Source organism: Natrix helvetica (genome assembly GCF_964273705.1).
Source record: "Natrix helvetica genome assembly, chromosome: W".
Lineage (NCBI taxonomy): Eukaryota > Metazoa > Chordata > Lepidosauria > Squamata > Natricidae > Natrix > Natrix helvetica.
Window position 1 is genome coordinate 82,474,691 of NC_138555.1, and position 16,562 is coordinate 82,491,252.

The 16,562-nt window shown below is 46.8% G+C and overlaps 1 protein-coding gene across 1 annotated transcript; it reads left to right on the forward strand.

Moving 5' to 3' along the window:
* Positions 1-384: 384 nt before the first annotated feature.
* On the forward strand, positions 385-16,328 carry NGDN (neuroguidin). Its single transcript, XM_081968896.1, has 11 exons — positions 385-602; positions 4,668-4,727; positions 6,452-6,523; positions 7,415-7,552; positions 8,560-8,644; positions 8,728-8,780; positions 9,696-9,822; positions 11,435-11,603; positions 13,758-13,914; positions 15,453-15,513; positions 16,192-16,328. Exons 1-11 carry the CDS (start codon positions 558-560, stop codon positions 16,209-16,211), a joined length of 987 nt encoding a protein of 328 aa, XP_081825022.1. The 5' UTR covers positions 385-557; the 3' UTR covers positions 16,212-16,328.
* Positions 16,329-16,562: the final 234 nt, after the last annotated feature.

Here is a 16,562-nt window from a genome sequence, read left to right on the forward strand (position 1 = left end):
CCAATCAGGAAGGGAAAAACAGACTCTCTATCAAAATAATTCATCATAAAGGATACTGTAGTGAAAAAATTTTTATCAATGAACATTGGAAGAGTAAGAGGATTTCATTAATTGGACCAAAAGTTTCGCCGACGGCCAGGTTCAAATTCTGATAGGCTGTTGGATTCGACGAGGCGGGGATTCCTCCTGAATCTGTTTGTTTATAACCTTTTGGATGTTTCTGACTGGTCTCAACGTTCCAGATGGGAGGCTCCACCTCTTTCCCTCATTGGCTATAATCTATTCCGCAGGAGGTGGGCCCTTAAGCTCTATTGGCTTATTTACCTTCAAAGAAGAGGAGGGGCCCGCTTTTATAAACTTCCCTCGGCTCCTTGAAAAAAAAAATCCTAGCTAGACTTCGGCGTGATTGGCTGCGTCTCTTCCGCGTCGCTCAACGATTGGCTAGAGGTCTGCGGCGGAGAGGCGGACGTGCTCTCGGATTGGACAACTCGCTTGAAGAAGGCGGGATTTCTCCCAGCCAGGAACGAAAGCTACTTTTCCACGTGGGAGTCGGAGCTATGGCGGACCGGCTGCCTCCGTCGTCTGAATTGATGGACTCGCAGGTGAGCAGGAGTGCTTGGAGGGGAGGGAGGCGTACACGTGTTGAACACGGGTCGACAGCGCCTTTTGTCTGAGCAGATGCCTGAGGGTGGGATCTGGGCAGAATTGAGTCTCTTTCATTTAATATATTAGATTTAACGTCATTATTATGTATATTAATGTGATGTCTTATAATGTAATTATTAATGATAGGTAATGAATGAAATTATTAATTGTATTACTTATAATTACTGCAATTAATAATGTGATTATTAATATTAATGTGCATATTGTAATGTGTTGGTGTGTATGTGCGTGTGTATTCTTCCACTACTCTCCTCTTTTTCTATTTATTCCTTTCTTCCTCTCCTCTCTTCTTTTTCTCTCTTCATTCTTCCACTCTTCTCTTTTTCCTCTATTCTCTTTCACTCTCCTCTTTTTCCTCTATTTATTCCTTTCTTCCTCTCCTCTCTTTTTTCCTCTGTTCATTCTTCCACTCTCCTCTTTTTCCACTATTCATTCTTTTCTTCCTCTCTTTTTTCCTCTATTTATATTTCCACTCTCCTCTTTTTCCTCTACTTATTCCTTTCTCCCTCTCCTCTCTTTTTTCCTCTATTCATTCTTTTCTTCCTCTCTTTTTTTCTCTATTTGTTCTTACACCCCTCTCTTTTTCCTCTATTCTTCCACTCTCCTCATTTTCCTCTACTTATTCCCTTCTTCTTCTACTCTCTTTTTTCTTCTATTCATTCTTCCACTTCCCTCTTTTTCCTCTATTCTTCCACTCTCCTCTTTTTCCTCTACTTATTCCCTTCTTCTTCTCCTCTCTTTTTTCCTCTATTCATTCTTCCACTTCCCTCTTTTTCCTCTATTCTTTTCCTTTCTTTCTCTCCTCTTTTTCCTCTATTCATTCTTCCACTCTCTTTTTCCTCTATTTATGCCTTTCACTCCTTTTCCTCTTTATTCTTTTCTTCCACTCTCCTCTTTTCCTCTATTCACTTTTCTTCCTCTCCTCTCTTTTTCTCTGTCCTTTTCTTTCACTCTTTTCCTCTATTCATTCTTTTCTTTCTCTTTTTTCCTCTATTTATTCTTACACTCCTCTCTTTTTCCTCTATTTGTTCTTTTCTTCCACACTCCGCTTTTTCCTCTATTTCTTTCTTCCACTTCTCTTCTTCCTCTATTCCTTTCTTCCACTCCTCTTTTTCTATTTATTCCTTTCTTCCACTCCTCTCTTTCTTCCTTTATTCATTCTTCCACTCCTCTTTTTCCTCTATTCATTCTTTCCTTCTACCCCTCTCCCTTTTTCCCCTCTATTTATTCTTTCCTTCTTACCCCATTCCTCTTTTTCCTCCATAATCGATGGACCTGTTGCTGATGCAACTGGTTTAAATTCAGTTGCAGTGATCTCAGTTCCTGTTGTGTCTCGGAGGGAAAACTTTGTAAAAAGACTTTGGGTCGAAGGATTTTAAAATAGGGCTGTGAAATAGAAGACGTTGAACCTGTGGATTAGCTTACTCAAAAAAATAGCATGAATTCAAGGTTTAAATTAAAAATGAACTCTGCGGTCTCCTTTTGCGAATTTGCCATGTTTTGTGCGTGCTTACTTGGAAAGAAGGCTGTTTAAAAACTGGAGGGTTCATGATGATAAACTGAGAAAGAAATTTGGGTGGGGGGTAATGGGAAGGGGTGCATTTTGGGTGACAAACAAGACCACACTTGGTCTGTTGCATCCAGTTTTAGTCGCCACATATATAAAAAAAGATGCGGAGACTCTAGAAAGAGTGCAGAGAAGAGCAACAAAGATGCTTAGGGGACTGGAGGCTAAAACATAGGAAGAACGGTGGCAGGAACTGGGGATGTCTAGTCTAGTGAAGGACGCAGGGGCTCAGGGGCTAAGACGCTGAGCTTCTCGATCAGAAAGTTTGGCAGTTTGAATCCCTAGCGCCACATAACCGAGTGAGCTCCCGTTACTTGTCCCAGCTTCTGCCAACCTAACAGTTCGAAAGCACGTAAAAATTCGAGTAGAAAAATAGGAACCACTTTTAGTGGGAAGGGAACAGCGTTCCGTGCGCCTTCGCAGGCGTTGAGTCATGCCGGGCACATGACCACGGAGACGTCTTCGGACAGCGCTGGCTCTTCGGCTTTGAAACGGAGATGAGCACCGCCCCCTAGAGTCGGGAACGAGTAGCACATATGTGCAAGGGGAACCTTTAACTTTAGTCTAGGATGATATTTGAGGGGCTCCCCCAAAGAAGAGGGGGTCCACCTATTCTACGAAGGACCTGAAGGCCGAACAAGAAGCAACGGGTGGAAACTAATCAAGGAGAGCACCAACCTAGAACTAAGGAGAAAATTCCTGATCGTGAGAACAATTAGCCGGTGGAACAACTTGCCACCAGAAATTGTGGGTGTTGCAAAGCTGGAGGTTTTTAAGAAGAGATTGGACAACCATTTGTCTGAAATGGTATAGGGTTCCCTGCCTGAGCAGGGGGTTGGACTGGAAGACCTCCAAGGTCCCTTCCAAGTCTGTGATTCTGTTATCGGGGAGGGGGGGATGCAGAGAAAGGACAGGAGGAGGAAGAGGGAGAGAAAAAACAAACTTGATTATAGAGGTCTGAAGGCAAAGAACAGAAAGTTGTAATTTAGACGTGAGCAGAGGGGAAACTAGAATGGTGAAGAGGCAAATTTTCCTGGGCTCCATGATCACCGCAGATGGGGGATGGCAGCCAAGAAATTTAAAGAGGCTTGCCCCTGGGGAGGAAAGCAATGGCAAATCTAGACAGCATACTTAAAAAACAGAGTCCTCACCTTGCCAACAAAAGTGCATATAATCAAGGGGATGATTTTCCCAGTTGCAATGGATGGCTGTGAAGGTTGGACCATAAGGAAGGCTGAGCGCCAAAGAATGGAGGCCTTTGAATTCTGGTGCTGGAGAAGACTCCTGCATTGAGTCCCTTGGACTGCAAGGCCATCCAACCGGTCAGTCCTAGAAGAGATCAACCCTGACTGCTCTTTAGAAGGCCAGATCCTGAAGAAGGAACTCAAAAGACTTTGGCCACGTAAAGAGAAAGGAGGACTCACTGGAGAAGAGCCTCATGCTGAAGAAGGGGACGGCAGAGAATGAGGTGGCTGGATGGAGTCACCGAAGCAGTCGGCGTGAGCTTCAATGGACTCCAGAGGATGGTAGAGGACAGGAAGGCCTGGAGATACAATACAATACAATACAATACAATAGTAGAGTTGGAAGGGACCTTGGAGGTCTTCTAGTCCAACCCCCTGCCTAGGCAGGAAACCCTATACCGTTTCAGACAAATAGCTATCCAACATCTTCTTAAAGACTTCCAGTGTTGGAGCATTCACAACTTCTGGAGGCAATTTCTGTTCCCCTGATGAATTGTTCTCACTGTCAGGAAATTCCTCCTCAATTCTAAGTTGCTTCTCTCCTTGATTAGTTTCCACCCATTGCTTCTTGTTCTACCCTCAGGTGCCTTGGAGAATAGTTTGACTCCCTCTTCTTTGGGGCAACCCCTGAGATATTGGAAGACTGCTATCATGTCTCCCCTAGTCCTTTCTCTTAAGCTAAACATACCCAGTTCCTGCAACCGTTCTTCAAATGTTTTAGTCTCCAGATGGTAGAGGACAGGAAGGCCTGGAGATGGTGGAGGACAGGAAGGCCTGGAGGAACGTGGTCCATGGGATCACGATGGGTCAGGCATACTTTCGCAACTAACAACAACAAAAGCCGCGGTGATGAATTTAGGCCAATCACTAGAAGACTTAACGAGTTCTTGCCTTGGCTAGGAAAGACAAGTTGGCTGACCTTTAGGGCCAGCCACTTTCTTTCGTCCCTAAGAAAAAGGCAACGGCAAACCATGTCTGAAAAACTTTGCAGGGACCTGTCAAGGCAGCCTCCAAGAAACGATCGAACAAAGAAAACGAAACCTCGTTTATCACTGCAGCCAGAAATTGTAAACGATCTACAATCTATTCACCAAGGGGGACATCGGAGGTGGGAATAAGATGGAATAATTCTGAGACTCAGAAATTGATTTTTTTTTTCCCCCCTGCTTGTATTTTCTTGTCGGTTTCAGGATATTGTGGAAGCCGATTTACCCGCAGCCCTAAACCTGTTCAAATCTCTCCAAGAACAGGTGAGATCAAGATTTTTACTTTTCCTGTTCCCTAAAAATGTTCGGCCCCGTTCCAGCTTTTGCAACTGGCTGTGTTTCTTCTTTCCTTTTCAAAAAAAAAAATAATAAGTGTGATTTTGCTTCTTCCTTCCTTGGTGGGGGTTGCAAATGATTCTTGGTGCTTTCTGAGCTTCCTTGTGGTGGTTTTTTTTTTTTTTTTTTGGCAGACATTTCATTACCCAACTAGGTAACATCATCCGTGCTGTTTGCTGTCCGTTTATATTAAAACAGCACTCCTTACTAGCATTGATGGTGTTACCTAATTGGGTAATGCAGCATCTACCAAAAAAATGAGCGAGCTGGGAGCAGACTCAGACAGCGAGGAGGTTAGGGAGGAACATGGACCAGTCCTGGAGTCTGGGGAAGGCTCGGACGAGGGCTCTGTGTCGGAGGCAGAGAGGGGGGCCAGGGCCGTCTGACAGTTATCAGCTGCCTTCAGAGTCAGACATCAGTGAGGCAGAAGAACAGCTGGAGCCTGTTCCCAGTGTGCGCATGCGCAGAGCTGCCAGGAGAAGGGAATAGCTAAGGAATAAGGGTCGACTCGGGAATAAAGGCACAGGTGGACGGTGGACGCCCCCCCCCCCCCAGGGAATAAAGAGGAGAAAAGGGGAGGGGAGTTTGCAGGAGACAGTTAGTTAAAGTGAAGATCTGTTCCTGACTTCTTGCCAAGGAATTGCTGCTACAGCTTGGTGTTTAAAAGATATCGGCCCGGCAGCTCTCCAAGCCTGATAAAGGTCTGCAGTTGTGAAATCTGTTGAAAGACTGTTTGCTGGAGAGGAATTCCCTTTAACCTAAATAAAAGAGGTTTTATCAAGGAGTCTACTTCACAATCTTGGGAAGCCTAGGTCAGAGCACAAGCTGAGAGGCCCCCAGGAACTCTTTTTTTAAAAGTTTTTTTATTGGTTTTTGCAGAATTTTAAGGGAAGAGGTAATAGGTATGGGAAAAAAAATTTTGACAGCTACATCGTGTGGAAAATGGTATTTCCCCCCAAGTCTCATAACTTTTACAAAGTAATAAACAAAATATTATTGCTTAAATAAATCTTGACAGCTTATTTTTACATTGTATCTTTCAGTAGTTTCAATCATTTACTTTATATCTAACAAAAAATTCATTGTATCAACAATTGCAATATTTTTCCAACTTACTTTTGTGATCTGAGTCTTCTCATTGTTGCCTCCTCCTCCCCCCCACCTGCCTGCAAAGCCTCGGCCCCTCCCTCCTTCATATCTTGTGTACTGTCCTCTATTTTGTCTAGGAGTGCTTTGTTTTTTTCCATGAAGGCCTCCGCCTCCATAATTGTATTAATTCTAACTCTGCTGCCCTCCCAGAAAATCAACATACCTTCTGGCAATAGCCACCTGAACCAAAATCCCTTATCAAATAGTTTTTTTTGCTAAAGAGGAATATTTTTTCCTCTTGTCTCTTACTTTCTTCGGAATCTGTTTCAGGATGGCTATCTCTTTGTCCTTGTATTTTAATGTTTCCCCCCTTTGTACCCCCAGAATCTCATCTCTTGTAGGCTTTCTAAGAAATTTGATGTGAACCTCTCTTGGAACATTGTGCGTTCTAGCATAAGCTGAATTAACTCTATAAACCAAATCAATATCCCACCCTAACTGTTGTTTGTCAGAACTCTTCATTTCTACCCTAGGCTACAAATCTTCTCCTTTATTGATAACAGGTGGTTGCAGTTACTCATCACGTACAACGTTTAACGCGGAAGATACGAGCAGGTGATTACCCCACCGAAAAGGTAAAAAAAAACAAAAACACTGTTGAGCGAACGGAGACGGGCGTGGGCCAATGCAGGCAGTCCTCGCCTTGCGACCACAATTGAGCCCATTTCTGTTGCTAAGCGAGACAGTTGTTCCGTGAGCTTTGCCCCATTTTGTGACTTTTCTTGCCACCGGCTGGTAAGCGGATCGCTGCCGTCGTTAAGGGAGTCACCCGGTAGTTAAGCGAATCTGGCTTCCCCATGGGTTTTTGCTTGTCAGAAGGCCGCAAAAGGGGAATCGCGTGACACCCCCCCCCCCCCCCCCGAACGCTGCAACCGTCATATTTACGAGTCAGTTACCGAATTCCGAATTCCTCTCTGGAAACAAATACTGTGGGGTGGGTAAGACACCCCTAACACCCCTCGGGGTGTGTGTTCTGTTAAGATACAGCCTGTTGTGCCTTCAAATGGCTTCTACTGTGCTGCCTTCAAATGGCTTCTACTGTACAGCGCTGTGGAGTTGCCATGGTAACGACTTCGCAGTAATCCACAACAGTGCTGCCTCTGGTAAGGGGGAAAATCCAAGATTAGAAATTGCGGCGATGTTAATGGAAGGAGGATTGAGATAAATAAATACCTGGGCAGCGCCGAGTTATCAGGTAGTAAGTGCTAAAAACAGTCGTAAAGTCACTTTTTTCAGTGCCGCCATAACTTTGGACAGTCACTAAACGAACTGTCGTAAGTCAAGGACTGTCTATTCCGTTTCTTTATCTGCAAGACCTCTGCAGCCAATCTGCTCTGACTGTGTCCGTGCCAGATAACGTTTCTTCTACGGTTGCTATCTCATACTTTAGTTCCGTTCCCCAAGTCTCCAGTCAAGCCCGTCAATCTTCCCTACAGCTCACCGGCCTCCTTTTCTCCTCCCACCAGGGCCTCAGTTTCCTGGACGTGAAGGACCATCTCCTCCTTCTCTACATTCAAGACCTCTCCCACTTGATGTTGGAGAAGACCTCCGGACATTCTGTGGCCAACCACCCTGCTTTACTGCGGTTGGTGGAAACCCGCACGGTACGAGCCCTCCTGGACTTCTTCAGGGAGATCTATCTGGTCCATTGGCTTTTTACAATGGGGGGACTTCAACTCCCAGAATTCCCCAGCCAATATGGCTGTTAGGAACCTTAGTAAATTGAAAATGGGTGGACTTCAACTCCCAGAATTCCACAGCCAGCGTGGGAGTTAGCAACCTTAGTAGCTTTAATATGGGTGGACTTCAACTTCCAGAACTCCCCAGCCAATGTGGCTGCTAGGAACCTTAGTAACTTTAAGATGGGTGGACTTCAAGTCCCAGAATTCCCCAGCCAATATGGCTCTTAGGAACCTTAGTAAATTGAAAATGGGTGGACTTCAACTCCCAGAATTCCTCAGCCGGTCAGGCTGTTAGGAACCTTAGTAACTTTAAGATGGGTGGACTTCAAGTCCCAGAATTCCCCAGCCAATATGGCTCTTAGGAACCTTAGTAAATTGAAAATGGGTGGACTTCAACTCCCAGAATTCCTCAGCCGGTCAGGCTACTAGCAACCTTAGTAACTTCAAGATGGGTGGACTTCAACTCCCAGAATTCCCCAGCCAATATGGCTTGTAGGAACCTTAGTAAATTGATGAAGATGGGTGGACTTCAACTCCCAGAATTCCCTAGCCAATATGGCTTGTAGGAACCTTAGTAAATTGAAGGTGGGTGGACTTCAACTCCCAGAATTCCACAGCCAACATGGCTGTTAGCAACCTCAGTGATGTTAAGATGGTGGACTTCAACTCCCAGAATTCCTCAGCCGACTGGCGGCTGTGGAATTCTGGGAGTTGGAGTCCACCCATCTTAAAAGCTGCCAGATTTGAGAAACAACGGTGTATTTGAATCAAATAAATTGGGAGGGCATCGAAAAATGTCCTTTTCTTGATAAGCGCTCGTACCTCTGATGCAGCCTCACCGGACCCGGTGACATTTATGACCAAGTGAAAGAAAGCCGGTTTCTTTTTCAATAATTTGGTGTTTTTTTTCCGGGCCGGGGGGCACACAGGTGTTGGAGAAGATGCGTCCGATTGAGCAGAAACTGAAATACCAGGTGGACAAACTGGTGAAGGCAGTTTTTACTGGGGGGCTGGGTAAGTCATGAGGGATTTGGAGGGGTGGGGTGGAAAAATAGAGCGGTATTAAACTGGTTTTCTGCTATTTCTTCTCCTTTCAGCTGATGATGATCCCTTGAAGTACAAACCGAATCCGGATAACTTGGTCAGCAAGGTAGGAAACGAGAAAAGGGGTTGAATACAGGGAGTCTTCAACTTACGACAGTTCTTTTAGCGACCACTTGGCGTTGCAAGGGCGCTGAAAAATGCGGCCATTCATCCGCCCTTAACAATTGTTGCGGCATCCTGATCAACATTGAGACCCTGGGCAACTAATTCGTATTTATGATGGTCGCAGTATCCCGGGGTCGCGTGATCGCACTTGGCGACCTTCGGACAGGCAGAGTCAAGGGGGACTCACGGAACGACCCTGTTACTAACGTAACAAGTGCAGCGATTCGCTTCACGCCTGTGGCGAGAAAGGTCGTAACATCAGGCAAAATTCTCGTAACAGCTGTCTCACTTAACAACAGAAATTGTAGGGCTCGATTGTGGTCGTAAATTGAGGACTTCCTGTACAGCCTTATCTGGGGCATGTCTAAGGCGGGACTAGAATTTACCATCTCTTGGTGATTGGCCCAAAGTCACCCAGCCAGCTTAATGCCTGAGGCGGGACTAGAACTCACCGTCTCCTGCTGATTGGCCCAAACTCACCCAGCCAGTTTTCATGCCTGAGGCGGGACTAGAACTCACCGTCTCCTGCTGATTGGCCCAAACTCACCCAGCCAGCTTTCATGCCTGAGGCGGGACTAGAACTCACCGTCTCCTGCTGATTGGCCCAAACTCACCCAGCCAGCTTTCATGCCTGAGGCGGGACTAGAACTCACCGTCTCCTGGTGATTAGCCCAAAGTGGGGGAATTTTAAGTCCATAAACGCTGGCTGGATAGAATTCTGAGAGTGGCAGTCCACCCGCTGCCTTGGGAATTCTGGGAGTTGAAGTCCGCACCTCTTAAAGTCGCCCGGATTAAGAAACATTGATCTGCTCTTGAATTGAACGAAATTCTTGCAATTCTCTCATTCCATCCCCAGCTCAGCGACTCGGAAGACGGAGACGAGGAAGAAGAGGGTGGCGGTACCGCCAAGACTCCTGGGAAAGAGATGTCCAAAGGAGGCATCCGGAAATACATCCCGCCTCGCCTGGTCCCCGTGCATTACAGTAAGAACGAAACCTTAGAGGTGAAGGCTCTAGTGGACAACATCCTTAGCGAAACGTGCGAACCGGCGTCTGCACTTCCTGCGTCGGATGAGGAGAGCACACCTTTCTCCTTTTCTCCTGGCTACATTTGACCGAGGCACAATTGAGAGCGTTTTAACAAACTGCATCCCTGTTTGGTTTGGTGGCCGCAGCGCCTCAGATAGAAAGCCCCTACAGAGAGTGGTGAGGACAGCAGAGAAAATCATAGGAAGCTCGCTTCCTTGTTGTTCAAAATGTTGCTTACATGCTTGGAGCTCGAAGTATTGTTAAGAGACCCCACAAACCCACGTTTTAACAAACTGCATCCCTGTTTGGTTTGGTGGCCGCAGCGCCTCAGATAGAAAGCCCCTACAGAGAGTGGTGAGGACAGCAGAGAAAATCATGGGAAGCTCGCTTCCTGGTTGTTCAGGATGTTGCTTACATGCTTGGAGCTCGAAGTATTGTTAAGAGACCCCACAAACCTACTTTACAACCTGTTTCGGATGCTCCCCTCTGGGAGGGGGCTTCGAAGTATCTCTTGCAGCAGTACTAGCTCCTGTAGCGGCTTTGTTCCTTAGGCCCTCCGTCTTCTAAATTCTCAGGATTCTTCCCCTCCCCCCCCAACCATGTAAGTGTATATATTCAAGCTAGATTGTGATGTTTGTGACATATGTAGGCATATGCGTAATTCTGTATTTGTTTACCGTATTTTTCGGAATATAAGACACACTTTCCACCCCCCTAAAAGAGGGTAAAAATTTGGGTGCATCTTATACACTGAATGTAGCCTCGCCCACCCTTTGGCCTCCCAGCAATTTGCCTCCTTGCAGCAAACAGCAAACAGCACAGCCTGATTAGCACAAGGAGCTGATAGTTGGTTGGATTGGCCTCCTGACCATCAGCTGTTTCAGGGCGCAGGGTTTGCCATTGCCTGTTGCTGCCTCCGCGTGCCCCATTTTCGGCTTCTGCATCCCATTTTCGGCCTCCGTGCACCCCGTTTTCCACCCATTCCGCTCCCTGCCACCTGGAACGGGTGGAAAACGGGGCGTGCGGAGGCCGACAACAAGGTATGCAGAAGCTGAAAATGGGATCCGGAGGCCAAATACGGGGCGCGCAATTGCGGCAATAGGCTATGGCAATCCCTGCAGCCTGAAACAGCTGATCGTTGGGAGGCCAAACCAACCGACAATCAGCTGCTTGTGCTAATCTGTATGGAAACTGAAACTTGCTGTTTGCTGCAAGGAGGCAAATTGGTGGGAGAGAGAGGCAGATTGCTTTTTCTTGTTTTCCTCCCCAAAAGCTAGGTGCGTCTTATACTTCGGAGCATCTTCTACGTTGAAAAATACGGTATTTATTTATTTATTCTGTTATGTAATGTGTATTGGAGGTGGAGATCCTTTGAGAGCTGTATGAAATTAAATCTCACTTTAATGTGTGCCGATTAGTGTTACATTCAAAGTGACCATCAAGTTATTATTCTGTTCTATTCTAAACCTGGTTGTGGAACGGGAGGGACAGAGCTTGGCGTCGCGACGTAAGAATGAACAAACCAGATAGCTTTAATCCAGCATGAATGTCGCTCTTTGTCTTGCAGATGAAACCGAGATGGAAAGAGAGAAGAAGATGGTGGAACAAGCTAAAAAGCGAGCGCTTAGCAGCTCCATCATCCGGGAGCTGAAGGAACAGTATTCCGACGCTCCAGAAGAGATCCGGGAAGGGCATCACGCTCACACGGCCCGACAGAACCGGGAGGATGAGCATCGGTTAGTGAGGGAGGAGGGGAGGGTCAGACCAGGCGCGAGGAGGATGAGGGCATCAGCCTGTTTGCTCATAAGGAAGCGGGTGGTGGATTTTATTTATTTACTAGCTGATAACTCGGCATTGCCTGGGTATTTATAGATGTCAAAGTGTTTGTTTGACGGATCTATCCTCCCCCTACTCCCATGCCCATCATCCCTGCCCTCTCCCTTCCCCCTCCCATGCGCTCCTCTTTCCCGCCCTGTCTAGGATCCTGGCACTTTGTCCCAAATCCATCAGGCGCTTCCCCATTGGTCCACTGGAGGGTGAATGTCACGGCTGGCTTTCCAGAGGAAGCTGCGAAGGAATTGACATCACAAACAATTGCCGCTCTAGGACACCGCACTCGTTCTCCTTAACGGGCCAGGTGTTCCAGAGTTATCCTGGAACATACAGCCTTTATATAGAGAGATATAGATAAAAGATAATAGATTTAGGTCCTTACAAATAATAATTAATGAATGCACAAAACATTCCTTCGTCACCCAGTCAGCTTTCATGCCTAAGATAGTACTAGAACTCACTCTCTTCTGGTGATTTACCCAAAATTCACCCACTCTGCCCAAGGCGGAACTATAATTCACTGTCTCCTAGTGATTGGCTCAAAGTCACCTAGTCAGCTTTCATGCCTAAGATAGTACTAGAACTCACTCTCTCCTGGTGATTTACCCAAAATTCACCCCCCCAGCTTTTAATGCCCAAGGCGGAACTAGAATTCACTGTCGCCTAGTGATTGGCTCAAAGTCACCCAGTCAGCTTTCATGCCTAAGATAGTACTAGAACTCACTCTCTCCTGGTGATTTACCCAAAATTCACCCCCCCCCCCAGCTTTTAATGCCCAAGGCGGAACTAGAATTCACTGTCGCCTAGTGATTGGCTCAAAGTCACCTAGTCAGCTTTCATGCCTAAGATAGTACTAGAACTCACTCTCTCCTGGTGATTTACCCAAAATTCACTCCCCCAGCTTTTAATGCCCAAGGCGGAACTAGAATTCACTGTCGCCTAGTGATTGGCTCAAAGTCACCCAGTCAGCTTTCATGCCTAAGATAGTACTAGAACTCACTCTCTCCTGGTGATTTACCCAAAATTCACCCCCCAGCTTTTAATGCCCAAGGCGGAACTAGAATTCACTGTCGCCTAGTGATTGGCTCAAAGTCACCCAGTCAGCTTTCATGCCTAAGATAGTACTAGAACTCACTCTCTCCTGGTGATTTACCCAAAATTTACCCACAAGTCACCCAGTCAGCTTTCATGCCTAAGATAGTACTAGAACTCACTCTCTCCTGGTGATTTACCCACTCAAAATTTCCCCACTCAGCTTTTAACGCCCGAGGTGAAACTAGAACTCACCGCCTCCTGGTGATTGGCTCCAAGTCACCCAGTCAGCTTTCACATCTAAGGCAGGACTAGAACTCACCGCCTTCTGGTGGTTGGCTCAAAGTCACCCAGTTGGCTTTCATGCCAAAGGCAGGACTAGAATTCACCGTCTCCTGCTTTCTAGCCCAGTGCCTTAACATGTAGATCCCATTGGCTTAAAATACTCAACGGTTTGCAACTCCAGGCATATGGCGAAATGCCCTGGGTTCAAAGTTTCCAAAAATGTTTCCCTGAAAATAAGACCTCCCCGGATAATAAGACCAATCGGGCTTTTGAGCGCATGCGCTAAAATAAACCCTTCCTCGAAAATCAGCCCTCCCCGAAAACATAGCAACACAGCAGCAGCCATGAGGTGACCATGCTCGCCACCTCCTGCACATCAAAAATAATAAAACCTCCTTGAAAATAAGCCCAAGCATTTATTTCAGGGGTCAGAAGAAAATAAGTCCCTGTCTTATTTTCGGGGAAACGCAGTATTCCCGAGGACAAATGGGGAAATCCCGAGTTTTTGGGCAAAGTTGGAAAAGTAGAAGCTTTATGAGTTGGGGGCCCAAGCTCTGATAGGAGAAAGCAGTGTGGGAGGGCCTAATGGAGAGGCATCCCAGATTTGGAAGCAGGAATCTCAGTGGTGCCGAGCGGAGCCTCCAGTGGCAGGCGCAGTCTACCTCGGCGCGCCATCAGCCTTGCTGTCTTCGTCGGCCTCGGCTGTCCAAACACGTCCCTGTCTTCTTGTCTCATCGCAGGACCAACTACGAGGAGAGCATGATGGTCCGTCTCAACGTGACCCGGAAGGAGAAAGCCCGGCGTAGACGAGGAGGGGTCTTCGGCTCCCAGCTCAGCTCCCTCACCCACTTCGGGGACATCAGCGCCCTCACGGGGGCCACCCCGTCTCTGGGAGAAGTGAGTTTATTGGGTCTGCCTTATCGTTGAGATGGGAAGGGAGGTTGGTGAGAGTCTGAGAGGGGGTACTATATCAAGGGGTACTCGTCTATTTAGATGATATCCTTATACATACCAAGACCATGGAGGACCATGTCACCCTTCCACGTCAAGTGCTTAAAAAGTTGCTGGACACACATTTATACATGAAATTGTCTATATGTGAATTCCACTGGACGCAATTGGATTACCTTGGGTTCTGTATTTCACCTAAAGAGGGGTGGAGATGGACCCCGTGATGGTAAAGGCGGTGTTAGTAATGGGGCAGGAAGTGGGAAGGCCTAACGTCACCCAGCGAGCTTTCATATTTAAAGCAGGACTAGAACTCACCGTCTCCTGGTGATTGGCCCAAAGTCACACAACCGGCTTTCATGCCTGAGGTGGGACTAGAACTCACTATCTCCTGGTGATTGGCCTAAAGTCAACCAGCTGGCTTTCATTCGTAAAGCGGAATTAGAACTCACTGTCTCCTGGTGGATTGGAACAAAATCACCCATCTGGCTATCGTGCTAAGGCTGGACTAAAATTCATTGTCTCTTTGTGATTGGTTAAGAATTACAGCCTTTCATTCCTAATACAGGACTAGAACTCACTGTCTCCTGGTGACGGGCTCAAAGTCCACTTAGCTGGCTTTCATGCCTAAGTTGGACTTGAACTCAGGATCTCCCGCTTTCTAGCATGGTGCTGATCTATGCCCGTAAACCTTCCTACTATCAGCCAGTCATCACTGTAGTTTTTTCTCCAGGCTCCTGGAGCGGAGAGATTGCAGAGAAAGGGATTAGAAGAGAGCATGAAATCCACAATTGGGCATACATATCAAAAGGAATGCATTAGCATCGGGGAATTCTGGGAGTTGAAGTCTTATCTATTTTAAACTTGCTGCGGTTGCTAACCCCCATGCTGGCTAGGGAATTGTGGGAGTGGAAATTGAATCCGGTCACGTAGCAACCTGTTGAACGACTGCAATGATTTACAATCAAAATCCCCACCCGTTGTTGCAGTCGTTAATGGAGCACTACCAGTTAATCTCCTGAACATGAGAATCCCCTTCTCTATCCTTGAGGGACCCGGTGGCTCAGTGGCTAAGACGCTGAGCTTGTCGATCAGAAAGGTCGGCAGTTTGGCGGTTCGAAACCTAGCGCCAAGTAACGGAGTGAGCTCCTGTGACTTGTCCCAGCTTCTGCCAACCTAGCAGTTCGAAAGCACGTAAAAAATGCAAGTCGAAAAAATAGGGACCACCTTTGGTGGGAAGGTAACAGCGTTCGGTGCGCCTTCGGCGTTGAGTCATGCCGGCCACATGACCACGGAGACATCTTCGGGCAGTGCTGGCTCTTCGGTTTTGAAACAAAGATCAGCACCTCCCCCTAGAGTCGGGAACGACCAGCACATATGTGCGAGGGGAACCTTTAACCTTTAGCTAATCCTTAGATTCCTCTTTTTCTTATCGTTTTCTCTTTCCTCTTATATCTTTTTCTTCTGTTCCTTCTTCCTCCTTACAGGATTTCAATCCACCCAAAAAGAGAAAGAAGAATGTTAGCACGAAACGGGGCAAGAAAAAAGGTAAGCGTCGATGAAGAGGGAGGAGTGATCTCTTCCCACACACGCACACACACCCTTTAAATCGGAACATTTGCGAAGTTTAGCAAACTTCCTTCCTTGCACCCCAAATTCCCACCGTCTTGCCTGCTGATTTTAAGAAAGCGAAGGGGAATTCTCAAATTGGAATTCTTCCCGGCGAAAAGATTAAACACCTGGAATCGGTTTCGAAGCGAGGAAGTCTCAAAATCGACCGCCAAATATCTGCGATTGATCGCGATTGGCATTTGCGTATATTAACGACGGCCTAAGCATCCTGGGATCACAGGATCGCCTGTCGCGATCTTCCCCAGCCGGCTCCCAATCACCAAAGTCGATGAGGAAAGGTGGATTTGCTTAGCGACCGCAGGGTTCGTTTAACGACTGTAGTGGCTCACTCAACAAGTCTGGGGGGAGGGGGTAAAATAGGACGCGACTCACTTTAAAAGCCACCTTACTTAGCAGTGGGGATTCTGGTTGTAAGGCGAGGATCCCCTGCAGTTCCTTTGCTCCTTGTGAATGTCACTTCCTCACTGAGGTCTAGCCTCTTGATAGAAACCCAACCTCTTCCTATCTAAAGGTAGATTATTTTTTACCCCCGTACTAAATTCATTCCCTTCCTTTCTTTTTTCTTTCCCCTCTTTTCCCTTCCTCGTCCTCCAGGTTTCCGCAGGAGACGATAAACCTCCCTACTCAGGATTGAGGTTGGCAGACCCCTAAAATAGCTCGGAGTCACCCCGATTTAGCCCGCACGGGATATTGTTAATAATAAAGCTGAAAGCCCATCATTTCCGGTTTAATCTGTCCTGTTTTTTGCTTTCCTGGCGGAAAAGCCATCATAAAGTCAGTTGAGGAAGAAGAGGAAGAAAATTGGGGCTTGCTCTGAATACTCCCGTATTTTTCGGAGTATAAGACACTCCAAAGTATAACACGCACCTAGCTTTTGGGGAGGAAAACAAGAAGGAAGAAAAATCTGCCTCCCAGCAATTTGCCTCCTTGCAGCAAACAGCAAGTTTCAGTTTCAGCACAGCCTG